Source organism: Haemaphysalis longicornis, unplaced genomic scaffold (genome assembly GCF_048455015.1).
Source record: "Haemaphysalis longicornis isolate Haplotype H1 unplaced genomic scaffold, Haemaphysalis longicornis Haplotype H1 scaffold_7, whole genome shotgun sequence".
Taxonomy (NCBI): Eukaryota; Metazoa; Arthropoda; class Arachnida; order Ixodida; family Ixodidae; genus Haemaphysalis; species Haemaphysalis longicornis.
This window is the reverse complement of record NW_027526422.1, coordinates 44063973-44085878: the sequence shown is the minus strand read 5'-3', so window position 1 is coordinate 44085878 and position 21906 is coordinate 44063973. Positions and strand designations below refer to the sequence as shown.

Sequence of the window (21906 nt, the reverse complement as noted above, 5' to 3'; positions counted from 1 at the left end):
TCTCGAGCGACAAGCTCGCGGCCGACGCCGCTGTCGCATGGCTGCACCCTCAGCGGTCGACCGCCCGCAAAAATGTATTGAGCCGAACGCAACAGGAGGGAGGACAGCGGACTGCGAGCCTGTACTGGCCGAAGATCGATCGAACTGAAGAAGCAAGAAAAGACGAGGTGCCTGCGAACCGTCGTTTTCCTCTTTTCTTTTTTTTTTCTTTTTTCCCTAGTGCGTGCTGTCTTGTTTGGACGCTCTCCTCTGCTCGCTCTCGCTTTGCCCGCGCTGTCATCCTTTTGGGTATCAGGCGCCATGTTGTCGCCAGTAGGCGACGTAACAGCGATTCGGGAGCGAAATTGGTTCGCGAAACGAAAAATACAATAAAGGACGACAACGAGCAGAGACCTGTGGCCTGGGATGCGCGGCTTTATTAGAGAAAGAATACGCGCACACGCACGCACGCACGCACTAACACGCATGAACGCACACACGGAGGCGGTTTAAGGAAAACGCGATGAAATTAAATGAAAGGCTTTCGCCTTGGACGGTTATGGTGGGACGGACACACACCATAACGCGGAGGCTGGTCTATACACGATATGGCACCTAGAAATTTATATGCGCTCTAACATACGAAATAATCCATACGTATCATACAGAGTGTCCCAGCTATGATGCACCAAGATTTAAAAAAATAGCAAAGGAGTTACTCGAAGAAAACCTAGTGCGTAATGTTTCTTAGTACAGTGGAGTCCCGGAAACCATTTTTTCGTTAATTACAGTTAATTAATTATTTAAGTCGAGAAGTACTCTCCTAATCATTCACGTGCCAATGAGGCAGTTGTAGGCACCCACGAGATGCATGTAACTGCGGAATTTTCAGCGACGAACTAATTCCGTACTCATTTATTCTGACTGATATAAAGAAACACCGCGAATAATGAAAAATTCCAGCCTCGTAAAGGAATGTCCTCAAACACGCTGCCTCTGAGTTAGCCAGAATGAAATAAAGAAAAGAAAGAAACAAGAAATCGCGACCGAGTTTGTGCCTTATCTGCCACACGCGCCCATACAGTTTCATACTAATGTATACTAGACGGAAATCTGGCGCCACTGTCTGGGGGAGCCGCGCTTCGTCGAGCGTTCCGTCATGTACCGCGGAGGCACGTTTCACTTGTCCTTGACATTGCCCATGAACAGGCTTGAAAGTTGGCTCTGACTGCAAAAAAGTAACAATATTTCTGCAGAAGGTTCATCAAATTTGTTTTGTTATTATAAAATTGAACCTCAAAAAATATTAATTTGTCAGTGATCATGTAGAAGCTTCAGGCACGATGAACAAGAAAAAAACGTTGCCCTTCTTTGTTGATTTTGGCTTCGAAACAAAAACGAAGCCATATGGCTAGCTAAGCCAACTAGGCGTGGAACGTCGCTAGCGGCAATGGCGCCGCCCACGGCGGGCCGCGACTGCAGAAACAGATTTCCCTCTAGTATATATTAGTATGAAACTCTACACCCGCCGCGGTGGCTCAGCGGCGAAGGCGTTGCGCTGCTAAGCACGAGGTCGCGGGTTCGATTCCCGGCCCCGGCGGCCGCTTTTCTGATGGAGGCGAAAAGTAAGAACGCCCGTGTGTACGAGATTTCGGCGCACGTTAAAGATCCCCAGGGGGTCAAAATTAATCCGGAGCCCTCCACTACGGTGCGCCTCATCGCCTGCGTTGTGTCGGCGCGTTAAACACTACCGTCAATCAAATCAAGTATGACAATCAAGCACACGCACAAGTATGAAATCAAGCACACGCCCCGCGAAACTTGCTGTTGCTGCTCCTTCCTTGCATGCCATTTTCAAGGTGATGCGCTGTCTCTTCGGGCGGGTGACGGACGAAGCAGTTGCTTTCAACCAATTTATTTGAGGGCGCTGCTTTACGATGCGGGCGGGAGCGGCATCACGTGATATTTTTCATATTTCGCGGGTTTCTTTATTAGTCGAAATAAATGAGTAGGCAACTAGTTCACCAATGAAAATACCCCAGGCCTCTTGTGGGTGCCTACACCTGCCTCATTGAGAATTTAATGATCAGGAGAGTACTGCGCGCCTTACATAATTATAAATAATAAATTAAGTCTGATTAACGAAATATCAGTGTCCGCTACTCGACTGTACTGGGAGACATTACGCACTAGGTTTTCTTCGAGTAACGCCATTGCTCATTTTTAAAATCTTGGTGCATGATAACTGCGACAATCTGTATACGTAACAGGTACCAATACAAAGTGGATTTGATGCGTTCTGGGCATATGGCTTACGCGAACAAAGAAGAGCAGAGTTACTTGCAGCCGTCATGGGATAGTGTTTGTGGTGCCGCTGCGAAGGGGCTGGGAGGGGAAAGTGGCCTTGTCAAGAGGAATGTGTGCAATATAAGTGCAGAGCACTTCAGGGGCTCGCCTTGTCGTCGTAGCTCGCTCGCTGGACCGCAGTAGAGTCACACGGCGTTCCGTCGTAGCGGGTGTCGTCGTGGCGTCCCACAAAGGCTTCGAAATCCAAGCGCTTTATATAGTCATAAGCGTTCGAAACTCGTGAAGCGCTGGCGTTTGTCATACATCTCCCCGTTGCTTAGCGCAAAGAAAACTGCAGGTACTTTTAAGGCGAAATACACGAACTCAACCGGCAGCGCCCGTGTTCATTTAGTTAGTAACGCTTGTTGGATTGTATCTTACGATAGTAAGCGAAAAAAAGTGGCAGTGCAATGCCGGCACGTGCGGGAGGAAAAGCACAACGAGAACCGAAATCCCGCTGGCGCAGTTTCGGGCAGGGGGCGCGCGAGCACTGCGAAGGCGGGAAATTTGAAATGCGTTGGACAAACCTCCGTTGAATTCATCAGGAGAGGAATGCGACAAGGCGGCGAAGAGCGTGATGGGTCGTAAGAGTGAGCGGATGACGGCGCCACAGCCCATTATGGCGAATCACTGCTCTGCACTTCCGACAGCTTTCACATTGAGCGGAATGGCTTTAATTTTATAAACACCCGTTGCTAATTTAATTTGCTGTATCAGCAGCACATCTTGGTTATCGTCACTCACACACTCTCTCTCTCTCTCTCTCTCTCTCTCTCTCTCTCTCTCTCTCTCTCTCTCTCGTAAGTAATCTTCTATTCCATGTTAACGCTCCTGTCCGACGTCGCCTCCAGCTGCTTCGTCCACCGAGCTCGATTTCCTAGGCCGACAGATAGCGCATTCCCCTTATACGTGCCTCCAAGCGTCTATGCTTCTAGTGCGGGCGCACGCCCGCGTCGCTTGTCGGTATTCCGGGCGCTTCGGCGACCGGCGCCTGTATAAGCAGCTTACGCAAGCGGCAGTATACCCTCGGCCGGCCGTTTCATTCCCGTTCGGTGGGCTTGCCGATGCTCTGCTTTGCATTCGTCGGCAGGAGCGCTTTGGCTTGTAACCCACGGAGCCCTTTCTTATGGCAACCCATTCCCTTGTATTTTTCGCTCGTCTTGTTCCATCTAACTCCCTCTCTTTTGTATAACCGTGTCGCTCAGTGCTCACGGTCGTGTATACATGTTTTATCACCGGGAAGCCACCCTTTTCGAATGCACGCGGGCTTTCGTACTTTCTTTTCTGCTGCGCACACCCGCCCCGAATTCGGGTAAATAAATAAAACTATTTTTTCGCGCGCTGCTATACCTTTCGTCTCCGACGACTGTGTATGTGACTTGTTTTTCAGTGGTTGTAAAACACGGGAAAGAAGCTGTATACACTTAAGTATACTCAACTGCCCTGGTATACGTGGCTGTTATCACCCCCCCCCCACCCCCCTTTCCCCTTCCAAAGTGCTGCCGGTAGTAGGTTTTCACAGTGATCACTGGCGGTAACAGTCATGTCCTTAAGAATCTAATCGAGGGTTGAATTAAATTTGTTTTTTTTTTTTTGCATGGAATGCATTGTAGGCATTTTGTGATAATCCTGCGGTGGCCGCTTTTCAGGTGTAAGTGAGAAGTTAAAACTTCCGCGTGTCGAGATTTCGGTTCCCGTTAAGGATCCCCAGCTGCATCGTCGAAATTAATCCGGAGCCATCCATTCCGGAGCGCCTTATACCCAAGGTGCAGCCTCGGCGAGTTAAAGCACATGATTTGATTTGTGTAGCGTTTCTTGCAATGAATAGAGCACGGCATAATTGACGTATACTAATGCAAACTATTTGTTTCGCCGCCGCTACTGTAAATACTGCGGCTAAAATTTAGCTCACGACGTGACTGTACAAGGGCAGTAAATTTTTACTGCTGATGCTCTGAGGAGATGATTCTTATCATGGAGCGCGCACTTCTTTGTTAACGGAATGGGCCTGCGTATGTCGCCGTGTGTTCGTCCCGGTAGAATCAGGTGTGTTCTTTGTCGGTCCGTCGAGCATAGATATGGAAATTACGAGCACTATTAAATGACTATTTTATGTCCCATCTCACTCACTAGGATCCGCTGTTGATGCTGCTTGTTCTTATCCTTCATCTCGCGCTGTCACGGCTTCGTCCACTCTCCACGCGAATCTTCAGAGTGAAGGCCATACGCTGACTCGTAAAAACTTAGAACACTCTAACAAAGCGATCAGGCCATGTTTTCAACGGGGCTAAGGTTTTTTTTTTTTTTTCTTTTTCTTTTTTGAGCCCGAAGTCAAGTGTATTCTCGCCGACCGCGAAACAAAGGCGCTGCCCCACGGAGGCGGCGCGAGTATACGGGCTTATTGTTAGATAAATACGCGGCGTAAGAAATGCCACTGCCTTCCCTTGAGAAAACGAGAAATATGAGAGGCGGGGCATAAGTGAAATAAAAATAAACACGGCGCTACGAGAGAGGCTAATGACCCGTTGCTTCTCTTCATCAGAAAGGGGAATTATCGCGCGCCTGCAGACGTTTCCACAGAGACGAATTTATTATGGGCCTCGATCAGGCTAATTTCTTATTCAGCTTAGCGGTACGCGTTGTGCCATTGCGGAGGGTTTTCAGTGTCGTTAATGGCGAACGCCGTTGCTATGGGGTGGAGTGCCGAGCGTTATTAACTTACGGCGTCGCGGAGCATATTTCTGAAGCGCCTTGTGTTCACACGGGAGATGCTGGGAAGCTCCCGTTATGCGCGAAACAAGATGAAGGAGGGGAGGACGTTCAAATATTACCGCCTCCTTTCACCGAGAGAAGGCGGGAATATTTGATTATACGCGGGCGGCGAAGACGGTTGTGCGACGCGGACGCTAAAATTAGGGAGTAAGGAGGAACCCCGCAGGGCACAGTACTCGCTCCTTTCTTAGTCGTGCACCGAGATCGTGTTGCTTGGAAGGCTCTTGCTCCATCAAATATTCATTTGAGGCAGCCGCGGTTCTACCCACCTTCAATTTGTCCCCCACGGAGCGATAGCTTATTTGTGCAAGTCGACGAGAGGGAACGGGGAGACAGGGTGGATAGTTAAATGTTCGCCTATAGGTCATGCTGCTGCATCTGCGTCTGCGTGACGGGCTTGCTTATGTCAGCGGCCGAACAAGGCCGATTTATGTTGTTCGCTTTTGGTCTCGCGCCCTTTGTGCGCAGCAGTTTGGCGCCCGCTACTGTAGTTTGACGGCGGCGTTGTATTCGTTACCGAATCAACGAAGGTAGAACCGAAAACAGAAAGAAAACTGCGGAGGAAAGTGTGGCGAAACTGTGAAGGGGAATGCGGTATGCCGAGCCGGCGCGAGACACTCCTCGGCGGCGACGCATGGCGAAAGTGTGAGGGGGAGGCAGTGAGACATGTTGGGCGGCGGCGACGCGCTGCGAAATGACGCCATAGCAGCGCGTACCGTCGTGGGCTCGCTGAGCACGAGGACGCGGGCTCGATTCCCGGCCGCGGCGGGCGCTTTTCTGACGGTGGCGAAAAGCAAAAACGCCCGTCTGTACGAGATTTCGGCGCACGTTAAAGATCCCCACGTGGTCTAAATAAATCCGGAGCCCTCCACTACGGCGTTCCTCATCGCCTGCGTTGCGTCGGTGCGTTAAACTCTTCAATCAATCAATCAATCAATCAATCAATCAATCAATCAATCAATCAATCAATCAATCAATCAATCAATCAATCAATCAATCAATCAATCAATCAATCAATCAATCAATCAATCAATCGATCGATCGATCAATCAATCAATCAATCAATCAATCGATCAATCAATCGATCAATCAATCAATCAATCAATCAATCAATCGATCAATCAATCAATCAATCAATCAATCGTGGGCTCGACGATGACGTGTTTACTTCGTGAGACGCAGTTCGCGGTCCCTTCCCGAGACGCAGATTGCGATCACTTCCTGAGACGCAGTTCGCGCCGGTGACGCAGGGGCTTACCATCGTTTAAATTTGCGCAGGAGGTTCAAACACGATTTACGACAACATGCTCGGTGGCGGTGACTCGTTGCGAGAAAACGGTCAAGTAGCGCGCGCCGCCGGCGTGCGTTCGCTGATCACGCGATCACTTCGACGCAGCAGCTATGCGCCGTGACCGAGAATGCTGCAGTTCGCGCTGAGCAGAAAATTCGCATTAGCTTTCTTAGCTTACCCTTTTCATATCGAAGCACCCCTTCAGGCTGTACAAGGTCTTATATTGGCACTTAAGGCAATCCCGTGGTCCAGATTCACTGCAGCCCACTCTAGTGACCAAACCATGCCGCCAACAAAGCACATACGGCGAATGACATAACGTTCGTTCTATTTGACTCGTAAATATAATCTGCGCTGTTGAACTGTGCAATGCATCACGTGTAATGCTGGCGTTGCGTTATTCCACAGCGAAAACCGAACTTTCAGGTCAAATCGTATGCCCAGGATCGACATTTCTCGAAATTTCATCGTTTGCTGCATGTGTTAGTCAACTGAGTACATTGTAATGAAGCTGAATGACTAGCCTGGGTCGCTCATTCATATGACGAGCTGATACATAGTAGACCAATTCATAGCTTGGCAGGCGTCAGTTTAAGTTGTCAACAATAAAGCGAATAATCTGAGGTCGGTCGGTTAGCGCGAGGAAATTGCAGGGTCCAGGGAAAGGCGCACACAACACGAGCTAAGGTCTGACTACATTTATTTTGACTAGCCCGAACTGTCACCTTCGTTAATACTCCGAGTCGCGTGTACGCAATCCTGATACCAAGGGCCAGGGAGGGTGTGCCACCAGCCCACTATTCCGGCTCATAGAGCTAGCTTAGCGCAATTGCAATTCAAACGCGCTACAAATCGAGTTTGTTGGCATGTCTGAACGGTTACTTGACTGACCGCTTTGTCCCATGTCGTGAGCGAAACACCGGAAAGACGGAAGGCCCGGATGTCTAGATCGTCAGTTCAGCAACACCCTCGGTTACAGTCTTCCAAAACGGAGCGAGAAGGCACTGTCTTTTTTTAATATGGGTTATTGATTGATAGGGAGGAATTTACATTCCAGACAAAAGGGATCGGGGTGTACAGGGCCCATCCGTTCCCCGTGTTGTAGGCTCTTTTAAAACCTTGCGTCAAGCCGTACAAAAAAGGACATAAAACGGTGCCTTATGAAACAATGTAGAAAAGGAACAAGCAAAACGATTCTGGTTGCTAGTTCTATGCCTGTGTTTGTATGCCTTTCGGGAAATGAGCTGTTTGATGTCTACAGAGAAGCTTTCCGCATGGACGACCCTACAGTACAGGATATTGCGGCAACGGTCGCAGTCAGAAGTGAAGCAAGAAAGACTGCAGTGCAGCTGTTTTTGTGTTCTATTATCTCTTGCCAGACTGCAGATCTTCCAAAATCGTACACACCAGGAAACGTAGATGAAAAGCAAAGAAGTTAAACTTTGTATTCTTTTTTAACTTATATTTTCATCAGAAAAAAAAGGGGGGGGGGGGGGCTGACCTATTTCGGAATCATATTAATAGGAAGACCAACCACACTGTTTATTTCAACCCGAAGCTGTGCAGACTTCCCGTTCCAAAGCCCAGAGGGCGCGCCTAGGGGAAACCTATTAAAACTGCAGACCAACCAAAACACCCCAATATCGTATTTGATAAATGAAAAAAGGGTAAAGTTTGTCGTTGAATTAGCTTCGAGATTATGTTTTACTCTGCTAGTGAAGAATCAATTACGTTCAATATGAACGATGCTTGCTTTGTGTTCCTGGATTAAAATGTAAATTATATGGGAAGGTCGACTTCTTTATTGGAGCGGAAAGAAAAGTGGCAGAGGTGCTTTTAAAATTCAGTCCCATGCACAGATTACGTCAACGCGAGGTAGAAGTACTGCGGCGCACCCCTTCTCTTCCTTTTGCCTTTAGTCGGCGACGTTTTTACTGACGGTTGCCTTACGCAGGAATTATTTCTTCTGAATAATTTGCGCAGGATCTAAAAAGAACGCCCCCGTTTTTTTCATTCTAACCAACTGCCTTGAGCGGTGGCTAGAAAGTTCGGTTTCAACGAAGCTTCGGCACATTCACCGAAGCGGGATTTTTCACCGTCTTGCTGTGCCCTAAAGCGTCCATATAAGTGGCGCTTAGCTTGTGCCTTTCCGCATTTGCTTTCAACGCGAAAGCGTTACTTGACTAGGTTGGCGGAAGTAAGCGCCTGACTGGTTTTCGTAAAAGGCGTCTAAAAGGCCCTGCCCGGAATGCATGTGACCAGTCCCTTTGGAACTGATGTCGGCACCAACATCTGCGTCGCCAGAATCGGTGCTCCCTCAATTTCTGTTGGCTTGGCGCATCGTAAAACGCAAGAAAAAAATAAAACGCAAAAAAAAAATTAAAGCCATTCCGCTCAATATGAAAGCTGTCGAAAGTGCAGAGCAGTGATTCGCCATAAATGGGCTGTGGCGCCGTCATCCGCTCACTCTTACCACCCATCACGCTCTTCGCCGCGCTGTCTCATTCCTCTCCTGATGAGTTCAATGGAGGTTTGTCCAACGCATTTCAAATTTCTCGCCTTCGCAGTGCTCGCGCGACACCTGCCTGAAACTGCGCCAGCAGGAGTTCTTTTCTTTTTGTGCTTGCTTTTCTTCCCGTACGTGCCGGCGTGGTACTGCCACTTTTTTTCGCTTACTATCGTAAAAACCAACCCAACGAGCGTTCCTAACTGAATGAACGCGGGCGCTGCCGGTTGATTACGTATATTTTGCCTCAAATGTACCTGCAGTTTTTTTTTTTTTTTTGCGCTAAACAACGGGGAGGTGTATGACAAGCGCCAGCGGTTCATGAGTTTCAAACGCTTATGACTATATAACCGCTTGAATTTCGAAGCTTTCGTGGGACGCCGAGACGACAGCCGCTACGACAAAACGCCGTGGGGCTCTACTTGGGTAGAGCGAGAGAGTTACGACGACAAGGCGAGCCCCTAAAGGGCTCTCGGCGCGGGCTCAGTTCCCATCGACTGCGATGCGTTCCAAAACAACGCGCATCAGAAAAAATAAAATACAAAGAAAGTGAGTTATCCAGATATCTCTTTCGCACTGTCGGTTGGCTTTGTGCTTCCGTGGAAGCAGTGTAGCAGCAGCATTCGTAGTCGTTCTGAGTCCGGTGTCGAGGTCGTATGCTGCTATGTGCTTGTCGTCGACACCGGCAGAATACTCGTCGACAAACGTAGCCAATAAAAAAGTTTTCGTAGTCTCATGTCTTACAAAATATTCTTAGGGATTCTTTCCAGCTTTTTACAGTGCGGCTGCTTATGGCTACGGTTTAGTGGATCTGGAACAGCAAAAACACTTCGCGGCAAAACCAACTATATATAATGAGTGCTCGGCACACAACGGCTGTAGCTCTCGTTTTATCAAACCTCCCACTAAAACCATTATATGACACTTGGCCGTTAGGACGACTCTACCACTACTCCTGGTTTCATTCAGTCGCTATGATTAGTTAGCTCACATGAAGTTGTAAATGTTACAGTAAATGTTACAATATTTCGTCCGCTGCTAATACATGGCATCTACGGGAGGAGTACGGTTACAAAAACTGCTGTAGCTCTTGGGTTATCAAAACTTCCCTAACAAGAATTATACGGCATCTGGTACCTTAGACAACTGTAACTATACCACGTACTTCATTTAGTCCTCACAATTAGTTTACAGCGAAGTTGTAAAGGTCACAGAATCGACTCTGCCGTCATTGAACCGGCTTCTGTGAAAGGAAAACAGACAGCGCCATGCTCGCTGCGTGCCCGGATAAAGCTCTAGACCTTCCAAGTTTCATTAAGTAATCAGAAAGTCATATTCACTACTGTTACCAAATGATGTGAACAATAAATAGAAGATAAACAAAATTTCCTAACCATGTGCGTGGTGTGCATTTCATATGAAGCTTCGTGATCATCCGCTATTACGTCGTCGAATGGTTTCTATTTTTTTGTGCTGATTTTATTTTTTGAAGATTTTCCCGCTTTGTTTCCTTTCCAGATGAAGCGTTCAATCCGCTGGAAATGGTGGTTTGCTGTTAACTAGCCCTAAAAGTATTTACGGCAGCTCTTTCGCTCGTCGGTTAGCTTGCTCCTTTATCTTGCTGTACACCAGTGCATTACTTATTGCTTAGAGGAGAGGTCTTCATCAGCAATGGACATAAGAAGGGTAATTATGATTGTGATGTTCATGACGAGATCGAGGGATATGATGGTATTGCTGAGTACCACGGCAATGATTGTCCTGTAGATAGGGGGAGGGATACTGCGCTGCTGATCATGATGACGGAATTCTCTATTCGAGCCGCAATATTTGTTGGACGCAAGCGTTACCAGAACGAAGGAAGGAGGAATAATAGTAAAGGAAAGGCAGGAATGTCACCCAGACTATGGCCCAGTTTGCTATGCTACACGTGAGAAAGGCGAACAATGGGAAATAAAGAAGAAAACAGAAAAAGAAGGAAAAGTAAGGAAAGAGCGTAAGCAGGTGTGCCCAGCGTTACGACACTGTAGACGATGAAGTTCAGTGACTTAATAGAGTCACCGTGCTGCAGTCTTCGTGCTACAGTCTTCTGTACAAGTTAGTTGTTTTTACGAAGCACAGGAGCGCTTTTGTCGCCTTCGGCGTAGATGACGGACGAGGCCAGTGGCCCAGATTTCTCCTCAGACAACGGCTGCCGATAATCCAGCTTCCGTAAAGTTGAGAAGAGTTGCCTTCTTGCCGAGGCACTCGTATAGAATGCATGTCGTATGGTCTCCGGTGTGTCACAGACTCCACACAGACTGCATTGTCTGCCATTCCAATCAAATAGGAGTAAACATTTGTGAAGGCAACTCCCAGCCAAAGACGACGAAGAACTGTTGCACCAGACTGTGGGAGGCCTAATGGAAGAGGACGCTGATGATGTGGGGCCAGGACATCAATACGAGCGCTCGTGAACTCGTGGGGAGCGCATTTGGCTATAGTGGTCTCCCGGGCAAGTTTGCGAAGAGTTCTAGCTAGCAGTATTGCTGTCGTAGTAAAGGTAGGGGGGGCAAAGCATACAAATCTCGGTGTTCCTAAAACAAAATAATGTGGTACAGGTCAATCAGGTATAGATCTGTATGCATACACCGTTCGTTTCCGCGGTGGCATTTCGTTCGTACGTGTCATTTCCTGCTGAGATGCATTTTATAGCCATTCAATCGAGGTCATGGTTAAAGGGCTCCTGAAACATTTTATTTTCATCTTTTGTAAACATTTGGAACGCTTTTCGGTCATGGTCAAAAAGCGCATCCTGTACACAGATTAGGTGTCCATAAAATATACTAGCCAAATATTGCTGCTCTACGCGAATGGCGTTACTTCAAAACTCGTTCAAAATATTTTCTCTCCTTACCGGAATTCTCCGAAGTAAAAAAAAAATTCTTTGTGCTCTTATTTGACGTCACAGAAGCAACATTTCCTCTATCGTACGCCTTCAAAGCATTGGGATATTGAAGAAACGCCGAACAAAAGCAATGGCAGATACTGAAAATGTGTCTTGTGGTGCGCAAATCACGGAGCGCACTTATTGTGCTGCGGATACCATACCTGCGCATACCTTTGGCCGGAAGCGGAATGGGAAGCTGTAACTGCGGGATGTTATGTCATTGTTTACAACATTCCTCCCCATAGCGGCCTGCGAGGGTGAAGTGGGGAGGTGGCGTGACACTTTCAAAGGCCATTTCAACAAGTGATAGGTGTTTTGACATCAGTGGTATGAGTCTTTCGCACACAGTACGAGTGTATATGGAGAATCGGAATACGCCACGGGCTCCTATCCGCCTTCATACGCAGGAAGCACCAGTTAACAGATCAATTCTCCCTTCAAGACGTCGCTGAGACGCTGTCAAAGCAAATTGCTACGGTTCCCGTCAGCCACCCCCAAAGTTCTTCTCGCACCTCTGTCGCTGTTGATTGCGAGGGTAACGCAGCTTAGCAGCAAAGTTGTTTGCCACATACCAACAAACGTGATCTTTCCGGGGGGACAAGTCAGGAGCGAACATACGAGTCTTCCGGGTTGCCTGTTTATCAAGCGCTGGAAATAAGAAACTCAACACGGTACGCTTCCGGCTTCGCGCTTTTTTTTTCAACTAAAGCCTTTCTGGAAACTAAAAATCGTAGAAATGAAATAACTAGGAAGACGAAGCTAGGCGGCTCAACCGAGGGAGCAGAAAAAAATAGCGAAACTTGTGAAAGCGGGACAGGCGTCAGTTGGCAGCGCGTTATTTGATTTCGGTGGGGCTTCCGAACGTGCTTCGGCGCCAAAGCGAACAAATAGGAACTAAAATAGACCGATATCACGTCTGGCGGGTTGCTCTGCAGCTGCCATCTGACGACGGAATGTTGGAAGAACGCCAATGACGGCGAAAAAAAGGGATATTAAGAAAGAAAGAAAAAAGAAGTTTCGGGATGTAGTAGAGGCTTAACCGCCTAAAGACTGTTCTCTTTCTGCTCGAACGTCGGCCTGTTTGTTTTATTTTATTCGGGACTGTTTTGTTTTCTCCGCATTTATTTCTCAGTCTGACGAAGGGTAAAACAGTTTGCGAAGCTGGGAAAATAAAGCATGGGTTTATGGCCTCGAAATGATGTCTTTCGCGGACATCGCAGCAAGAGCGCACCAGGTGTTCGCTTCCCTACGGGTCACTGGATCGAAGTGCTATTGCTCGGGAAAAGGTAGACAGTGTGATGGACAGGCATGGCCGCCAATCTTTTTGAAATATCTTCGCTGTGGTTTTCTCTGAAGCGAGGGCGTGGACGCTTATGCGGTTGTAAAGCGGCCGCTCTGTGACGGATGGAGGAGCGAGTTTCCTACTGCACTTGTTTGTTGTCGTTGGCAGAAGTTTGCGTGATAAAAAAAGAAGAGATGCCGGACCTATGGTTGCGGGTGGTTAGCAAGTGCGTTTACCCTCAGTAAAGCTGCATTTGGGAACCTGTTGAGATATACTGAATGCCGCCGATAATGGAAGTGGGACTTGCAGCGTGACGTCGATGTGGTTGTCTTGTTGTGCCATTGTGGGATATTACTTGGCGCTAGTAGGGCAGGGGTATTGGACAATCAGGAAAAGTACTCGAGGAAGAATTACAAAAAAAAAAAACTTTTAAACTCAAAACTCACTCACTCGCTCACTCACTCACTCACTCACTCACTCACTCCACTACACTTCACTACACTAGACTACAGTACACTACGCTAAAATGTACTTCAACCGTCCTTACAGAAGATGTTTCAAGATTGCTCGGCGGCCTATTCTCGTATAGAAGGACAGTAAAGAAGTTGGTTCCGGCTGATTGAATAATGTCTTTGAGTGGAAATCGCGTTGACAATATTTAAGTATGACGAAGGAGACGACAATGTGGCTGTTTTCTCTCTCTCTCTCTCTCTCTCTCTCTCTCTCTCTCTCTCTCTCTCTCTCTCTCTCTCTCTCTCTCTCTCTCTCTCTCTCTCTCTCTCTCTCTCTCTCTCTCTCTCTCTCTCTCTCCCCCCTCTTAGGGGCTGGGGCTGTCGGCATATCATGTCGTCGTCGTAACCATCGTATTAAGCAGTCACGGTACTAAAACACCAGGACACACGTTTATGCCTCTTGCTAGAACGTAACGAGTACTAAATAAGCACCGGGACACTTGTTTGCGCCTCGCGTTGGAACCTTTCGTAAGGCGTACTAAAAAAAGAAGGGGACAGGACGAGCGCTGACTCACAACTACTTTTTATTGAAGAAAGACATGAAATTATATACTAACAAAGCTCGTCTTGTCCCCTTCTTTTCCTGAGTCTTCGTGTGTGCGCGCTGTTAGGGAAGATGAATAAGTACCAACTCGCCCAATTGTCGGTTCTTTTGTACTAAAAAAACACCGGGGCGCTCATTTAAGCCTCGCGCTAGAACGCTTCGTGCAACAAAGACACGAGACACAGCAAAGCTGTATACCTCGATCCCCCAACGGTTTCATCTACGTTGGCAAAAACGCCAAGTCGCCAAGAATACACTTATACACTGCATGCTTCACCCCTCCCCAGGTTTTACGTTAGTGGGGATGGATGGCCCGGGATTTTTTTTTATTTCACTTCACCGTTCACTTTAGGATACTTAGCGAAAACAACTTGGTTGCAAAAGAGCTTCATGTAACGTGAAGCTGGACGGCACGGCCAGAGTTCATTTTCCCTTTGCGATTTGTGACGTAACGGATTTCGAAGGTGTATTGGCGGTGCTTGTTAAAGGACAAAGGATCGTTGGTTTCTGGGCAATACACCTGCGAACTCTTTCATAAGTAACTTTCACGATTGCGGCTTGGAAACAATTCTGCTGCTTTCTCACGGCCAGGTGGCAGCACTTGCCGGCCAAAAATAGGGCCTTCAGACAAGAGCACTTGACGTTCTTACTCAACGTCATAGAAACGTGCAAGGGAGACAAGGTGGAATATGTTTTTCTTTGCACGGTTACTTTTCATTGTAAATAATCCTTAATTGTTGAACGTATTCCGTCTGATGAATATATAAGTGGTCAAGTATATATCTAAGGAAATTTTTAGGTTCCCTTTAGGCCATTAAAATGGAGGAAATGAGATGGATATTATTGTATTAAGTGAAAATTCTTTTGCTGTGCATTTTCTTGCGCCTTCCTTAGGTACTATTATCCTTCCTTAAATATTAATAGTTGGTTCACTTTCTGCGGCACTCTGAGCTAGACTTTGTAACTAGACTCTGAGCTAACTCTTTATAACTTTATAACAGTGCAAGTTACTCGAGCTATATACTCGCTCGTGCTGTGATGTTGCTTGGTTGGTTGGTTGGTTGGACACTTAAATCATGGCGCATACCCACTTGGGGTTTGGCCAAGAAGCTCCATATTTCTCCTTTTCTTGGTTAAGGGACCTTATCTTCCTCTTCCCTTTCTTTCCTTCTCTTTATATTTTGATTCAGCGTTTGCCCCGACATTTTCCTCGTCAAATTTTGTTTCTGTCCGAACTTTGCTTGTAGCATTTCCTTATATCCCATCTTCGATGTTTTTTACGCGACCTCTCACATCAATGTCTTAGATTCACCCCACATCATTGCAGTTGTCACTATCTGGCGCAACACGTCCTGCGGCCAGCAGGGTGACCTAACCAGTTCACATCAAAGATGTGTCCCCCCCCCCCCCCCCCCCCCTCTCTCTCTCTCTCTCTCTCTCTCTCTCTCTCTCTCTCTCTCTCTCTCTCTCTCTCTCTCTCTCTCTCTCTCTCTCTCTCTCTCTCTCTCTCTCTCTCTCTCTCTCTCTCTCTCTCTCTCTCTCTCTCGTTAACGTGCCCATATGAATGCACGTAAACGCAACCGACATAACTGCCTCTCATCATACCCTGAAATGTGCGCGAGGGCGCAATTTTGTCTGGCGTGAGTAGCGTCTGTCGTCTGTCTCACGTCTCCGACGTCGCTAGCTCGTTAGACGCACTGACGTTCTGCCTCTTGGTCACCGCTCGCTACACTGCCACCGGGGCGTCTAACTGCAGAATACCGTGTCTCCGTAGAGAGGAAACTCTCACCTTCACAACACCCCGGGGGAAAATGTCCCCTTAGCGTGACACCCGGAGCGACGTATTATGCGCAACTCACTCAAACCTCCCCGCCAACTTCCTCGGGGCGCTCGTTTACTCCTAGCCGAGATAACAGGGACAACACGGTTCGTTTCGCCGACAGTCGCGTTGCGTGTCTTTCTCGTCGCATCCTGATCACCGAGCGCCGCGAAAAGGCACACAGGTGGTCTCGGCTCGCATATACGCGGTTGGCGAATGTCTCGGGGAAGTAGTGCGCACGTTCGCACGCATCGCGCGCTTCTTGTAGGCGAACAAACGCGTGCACTGAAGCTCACCTCTGTCTTCGGCCGCCGTAAGATAAAACGCAATACCGAAGGCTGCAGAGGCTTGCTCCGCGAAACAAGCCGGGCCTAGTTAAGTTCCAAACAAGTTTCTCCGCGAAACTTCATTTTCTGCTTGCTCGGTGCCTTCTCCCGTTGAACTTTGACCGGGCCGGCGCTTCTTTCGTGTTTAATTTTCCCGCCAAAGGAGCGTATTGTTCGGTTGGTCTACTTAGTCCGGCTAACCCTTCCGGACCCCCAGAGTCTGACCCGGGCAAAGCCATTGTGCCGTCTCCCCGCCAGCATATAAATAAACGCAGAGGAGTCCGTATCGCATTAATAAGGCACCGTTATTTGTGGAGTCAAGGAAAGGCAGCGCGTGCGAGCCGCGTTGCACCGTCGTTCGTGTTCTCGTTTGCATGCAGGATCGCCTTACCCGGAAGCGAGAGAGAACAATGCATTCTGATTAAACCGCGCTCGGAGCAGGTTTCAGCCGCGGCATAAAAATGAAAATTAAGCAACGTGTTGATCCAGGTACTCTCGTTTCGTCGTGCTCTCTGGTTAACGAAACAATCTGTGTTTCGTAGTAATTAGCGACCTGGGCGGTTTTATCCTGGACGTTATATTTTTGTTCTCTCTCTCTCTCTCTCTCTCTCTCTCTCTCTCTCTCTCTCTCTCTCTCTCTCTCTCTCTCTCTCTCTCTCTCTCTCTTGTAATGAAAGCCCGGTTAGTCTCGGCGAGTTATCAGAGCGAGACGGTTTTTCGGCGCAAATGGAATAAGCTGGCTGTTTGGCGCATTAGTGAACTTGAAGACCTGCGAATAAAGGGCAAAATGAAGGCGCAATTACGACGCAAATCCTTGGCTTGTGGACACCGTTAAGGGCGAGTAATTATAGGAGCGCCGAAAAATTGTTAAATACATGACTTTCGTTTTAATTCTATATGACGTTTGACTTTTCCCCCGACAGACCATGTTCTAGAACACTAAACGAATACTGACTTGACAACAGTACACATAAAAACCATTTCCGACGTTAGCTTCAGGGAGAATAATGTTTTTTATTCACTCAATAATAGCGGTTTTCTAGGTTTTCTATATTCGATAAAGGAGCATTACGTTTCTGTTTAAAAACTGTGATTTATCTTCCCTCTCCACCGTCTGGATTTATATTGTAGTTACCTGTGCATATTAAAAGGTCTAGTTTTAAAAAGGAGCGTTCCGAATACTTACAGCTTCCTAAATACAATCTCGAACCTCTACCATTAATAATTTCAGTCGTGAAACGGAGTCGTTATTGTAATTTTTAAAATTGTAGGCGCCGACCATTTCGCCTTTGATGGGAGAATTCAGAAGAAAAAAAATTCACGCATCTCCATGAAGTAAAACTATAATAGCAATGCTGCTGTCAGAATCAGAATCAGAAAGTTTTTTTTATTTTCCTCAGTGGAAAAACGGACCTCAGACAAAAAGCTGCTCATTCAGCAGCTTGACGAGGCCTGAGGCCCTACACACAAGGTGGCAGCGGTAGCACACAAGACACTTGCAGGCTCGAAAAAATAGGAAAGGAGATAGAGAGAAGAAACAAAAAAGTTCCCAAAACGGTTTGATCAAGAACAACAAACTAACAGAAATAATTTCATACGCACACACGTAAATATAACACCACAGTACATTTACATAGTATAAACACAAGTACCGTATAAACCGGAATATAGGTCGAGTTTTTTTCCAAAAACATCCGCCCAAAAGTCACCCCTCGTCTTATATAGCGGTCATTGGCAGAATGTAAATCATTGTCTGGCAACAATGTGCAAGCGTAGTCCGTCGCCATCGCCATTCGTGTCCGACTGCTCTCTCGCACTATCAGGCCTTTATTTGATTTCGGTTTTCTCTAGTTTTTTGTCTTTTACTCGTCTATTATGGGTGCGTGCGTACATTTCTGTACGTCTCTATTCCGAGATGAGTGGCGGCAGTCGACGCCAGTTCGCCGCGGCGTTTAAGCTGACGGCGATTGAGTCACCGAGCAGAATGGGAATATGGCGGCGCAACGCCAGCTAGGCATTTCGGAGAAAAGCGTGCGGTACTGGCGGTGTGCGCGTGCAACCCCCGAAACCGATCGTTCCGTGGACGTCAAGCGGTGCACCCCGAGTTGGAGAACAAAGTGGCGGACTTCGTCCGGGAACATCGCTCACGATCGCTCCGGAGGCCATGCGCGGACCGGCTCCGCGAACTGTACAATGAGTGGATAGCCGGCGACAACAAACAGACCTATACGGGTCTTTCGCTGTCGCAGTGCGAAGCAGTCATCCTCGGACGACTCTGAGAGCTCGGGCGAGTGACTTCGGCAGGCATAGTGAGTGGCAGTGACGGGCGGGTGTCGAAAATAAATATAGACATTGTGAGTGCGCTTCTGTGCCGAATTATTTTTTTTGTCAACTTTTCCACCTCAAGGTAGGGGGTCGACCTATATACCGGGTCGACCTATAATCCGGTTTATACGGTACACGCGAAAAAATTCAACAACCGTGATCATATACACACCGGCATAAACACGGATACAGGTGTATGACATGTGCACAAAAGTCCAATGCACGCATGCATACCTGCAGGGAAAACGACAATTTATTACAACTTACTTTCGGGGAAAACAAATGACAAAAAAGCTTGGTACGCTCTGTAAAGAAATAACAAAAAAAAAACGGAAAAACCAGACGTTCACCCAACGATGTGAACAACGTAAAAAAAAGAAGAAAAAGACACGCACGCACATATATGGAACTCAAAGGCAAATCCGACAGGTCTTTCTGGACAAATAAAAGTAAAGCAGTGTAGCACGCCACGTGAGAACTCGCTGCTATCTTCTACCCTTCAGAAATTCTGCTTAAAAATTGTCGTCAAGTAAGAACACGCGCAGGAACTGACGCAAGCACGATGTGCTCCAGCCGAAGCAAAACGAAACACTGGAGGCAAATGAGGCCATTAAGCTTCCTCGTTCCTAATGTTGCCGCGTGCGTTCTGCTCGAACAAGACTTTCCAGGTGTTTAAAGCATTGCCTAGTTTTTGTATTACTCATGGGTGAAGCGAAAAAAATGTGGTGATCCTTCTTTCATAGGAATCGTTAAAACACGAAAGTGAAATTTGCCTTCGCAGGAGCGAGCATTTCAATGTTTATTGTGCATGGATATGAACTTGCACATCGCCAATTATATTTCTTCGGTACGGCACCGTTAGACGCATCAACATTAGCCACTGTATTACACGCGCCGGAGCATTGCGTAAATCCGATTGAAACCCCAGGCGCTCGCAAAGCCTGCGAACGAAACCGAAAGGCTTGTCAGATAATCGTTTGGTGAAGTCACAGTACGCTACCGCGAAAGGAGCATGATTTGCGGGTCGGCAGCAGTCTTGTGGGTGTGCTTGGCGAGCGACATCTTGCTGGCGGGTCGCTTAGGCAAAGGTGCGACCACGTTGGTTCTGATCCGTGGCGTGTACGCCAGACGCTTGCGTTGCGACGAGCTCAGCTTGTGGAATGCGGTGGCGGAGTTCCACAAGCTGAGCGGCGTTGCACATAGGCGGCGGACGGATAAACACAGCAGCTTTCGCTGCTACACACTGCCCTATCGAGGCGCCAACTATCGGCGCTCATTAGCGTCATGACGCACTACTTCGTTTCACCTCTCCTAGATAGCAGCACCATCTGAATGGACAAGTTAGAGGGAATGACATAAGGCGCGTACATACAGCTACCCGGGCATGACTTCATGGCTCAGTCGCTAGAGCGTTTCACACCGCCCGTTGCGGCCAGAGTGATCGTGGGCTCGAAGCATAGCGCTGCCGCGCCAATGAACTTTTTCATTTCCGTGACAGATATGACGTCGGTGATGGTTGTGTACCCCGGCATGAAATACTTTCGTGTTAATAGAACTGAGGAAAAATTATAAGTAAACCTAAGCACACATTATGGTGTGGTGACTGCTAAAGCATTAATATACGGTTGTCAAACGCGTCAAGCGTCTGTCCTCATTATTATCATTAACCCCTTCTTTCTTCCCTACTTCTCTCGGTTATTTTGACTTGGCCCACACCTCCGCTTGCATCTCCAAGCAGAGAGGACATTTAGCGGGGCGTACATTGATGCTTCCCTAATTACTACTTCTGTAATTAGTCTGCTCAGTTGCTCATGTAGGCAGGCCTCAGTACATCTCTGTAACACAGGTCTCCAAGTCGAAGGCTACGTAGCATTCACTGGGACCACCTTTATGCAACTAAAATAGCTGAGCTGTGGTGTTGGCTATGCGTACTGGTCTCGAAATCCAGAGGTCCCTGGTTCGAATCCCACGAAACCCGAGTCTTCACTGTTTCCTTTTCTACTCAATTGCCCAGCTTTTTAATTTTTGAGCCACCGACCGTTTTGCAAATATACAAACACAAATATATGCAGAAGTACGGCGAAGGAAGTCCGCCCGCCCGGTAAACAGGCTGTCCTTATTAATAGTGTGTCCATCTGTACTTCGCCGACCTAACCCAACAACGACCCTGCATTTAAATAACTCGGCTAAGTACGTTCGTCCTAAAACCATTGCTAGCTGTGTCGTTGAAGTTTTCCTCTATTGGGGTTATTTTCAAACCCATGTGTTCGGTTAAAGCGACATATATTTATGGAAACAAAAAGAACACACGGAGTAAGAATACGAAAGCTTAGACATATCTCTGGGTCTCTTTGATGCGGAGGCCGCATGAGGTGTAAGTGTGGTGTAAACGTAATTACATGGCAGTCGCATCGTTCCTGCACGAGCTATTAGCACTTCACCGCCGACTGTGCACCGTTGCGGAACACTGACTTTTCTTTAGTGCACAGCGCGGCCTCTTCTGGAAGCCTGCCAGGTTACGCCAAGGCCGCCTAACCGGGAGCAATAAATCCCAAATGGCAAAAACATTCACTGAGGGTGCATTTAGGCATTCTCGTTTAGTTCGAATCCGTCTGCTCACCGCACGCGTCCTGAGTGCAAGGGCTGTGGTCTTCATTTCTGTCGCGTTCTGTTCTGCGGAACCGATGCAACTTGGCCACTAGCAGACGACAGTGAACAGACAGCAGCTGCAGCAGATGACTACAAACGGACGGGATCAAACAGACGACAGCGAACAGACGACAGCTGTAGCAGACGACAACAGACGGACGGGATCAAACAGACGACAGCTGTAGCAGACGACAACAAACGGAGAGAGTCAAGCAGACGACAGTGCAACACTGGCAGCTGCAGGTGGCGACAGCGCGAACGGGAGCGAAACGAGCGGCGCACAGAAGCTGTGAAGCCGTTCGCGGTCTCTGCGGTTGCAGCGTGCCAGTGGAAGCCCGTGTGCGACGTCAGAATTGCGCGCGCGGAAAAGAATGCGAGGGTTCCCAGTGGGCGTACCGCCGTGCGCGTTGAATGTCGCTAAGTGCGTCGCTCGCGGGCGACGTCGAGCGCATCGAATTCCCTCTCGCGGCTCCGCGCAGCTGTATAGAGGCGCCCGCATGCGTTGACGGAGGAGGAAGCCGACGACGGTTCGGACGCTGATTGCTCGTCGAAGCCCGTAGATCGCCGCGCCGGCTAAAGGGAAGATGTGGTCTCGTCGGGTAACTATTTGCTCTCTTTTTATTCCG

At 48.0% G+C, this 21906-nt stretch overlaps 1 protein-coding gene across 6 annotated transcripts in view; it reads left to right on the top strand.

Moving 5' to 3' along the window:
* Nep3 (M13 family metallopeptidase neprilysin 3) overlaps positions 1 to 21906 on the top strand; it is a 133962-nt gene that overhangs the window by 59675 nt on the left and 52381 nt on the right. The window contains exon 1 of one of the 6 annotated variants that reach the window (XM_077677021.1): positions 21661 to 21879. The exons of the other annotated variants lie outside the window; for them this stretch is intronic. Coding sequence (XP_077533147.1) covers positions 21865 to 21879 — 15 coding nt within the window. The 5' untranslated portion in view covers positions 21661 to 21864. Of the gene's footprint in view, positions 1 to 21660; positions 21880 to 21906 lie in introns of those variants that run through there. 6 annotated transcript variants of the gene reach the window in all.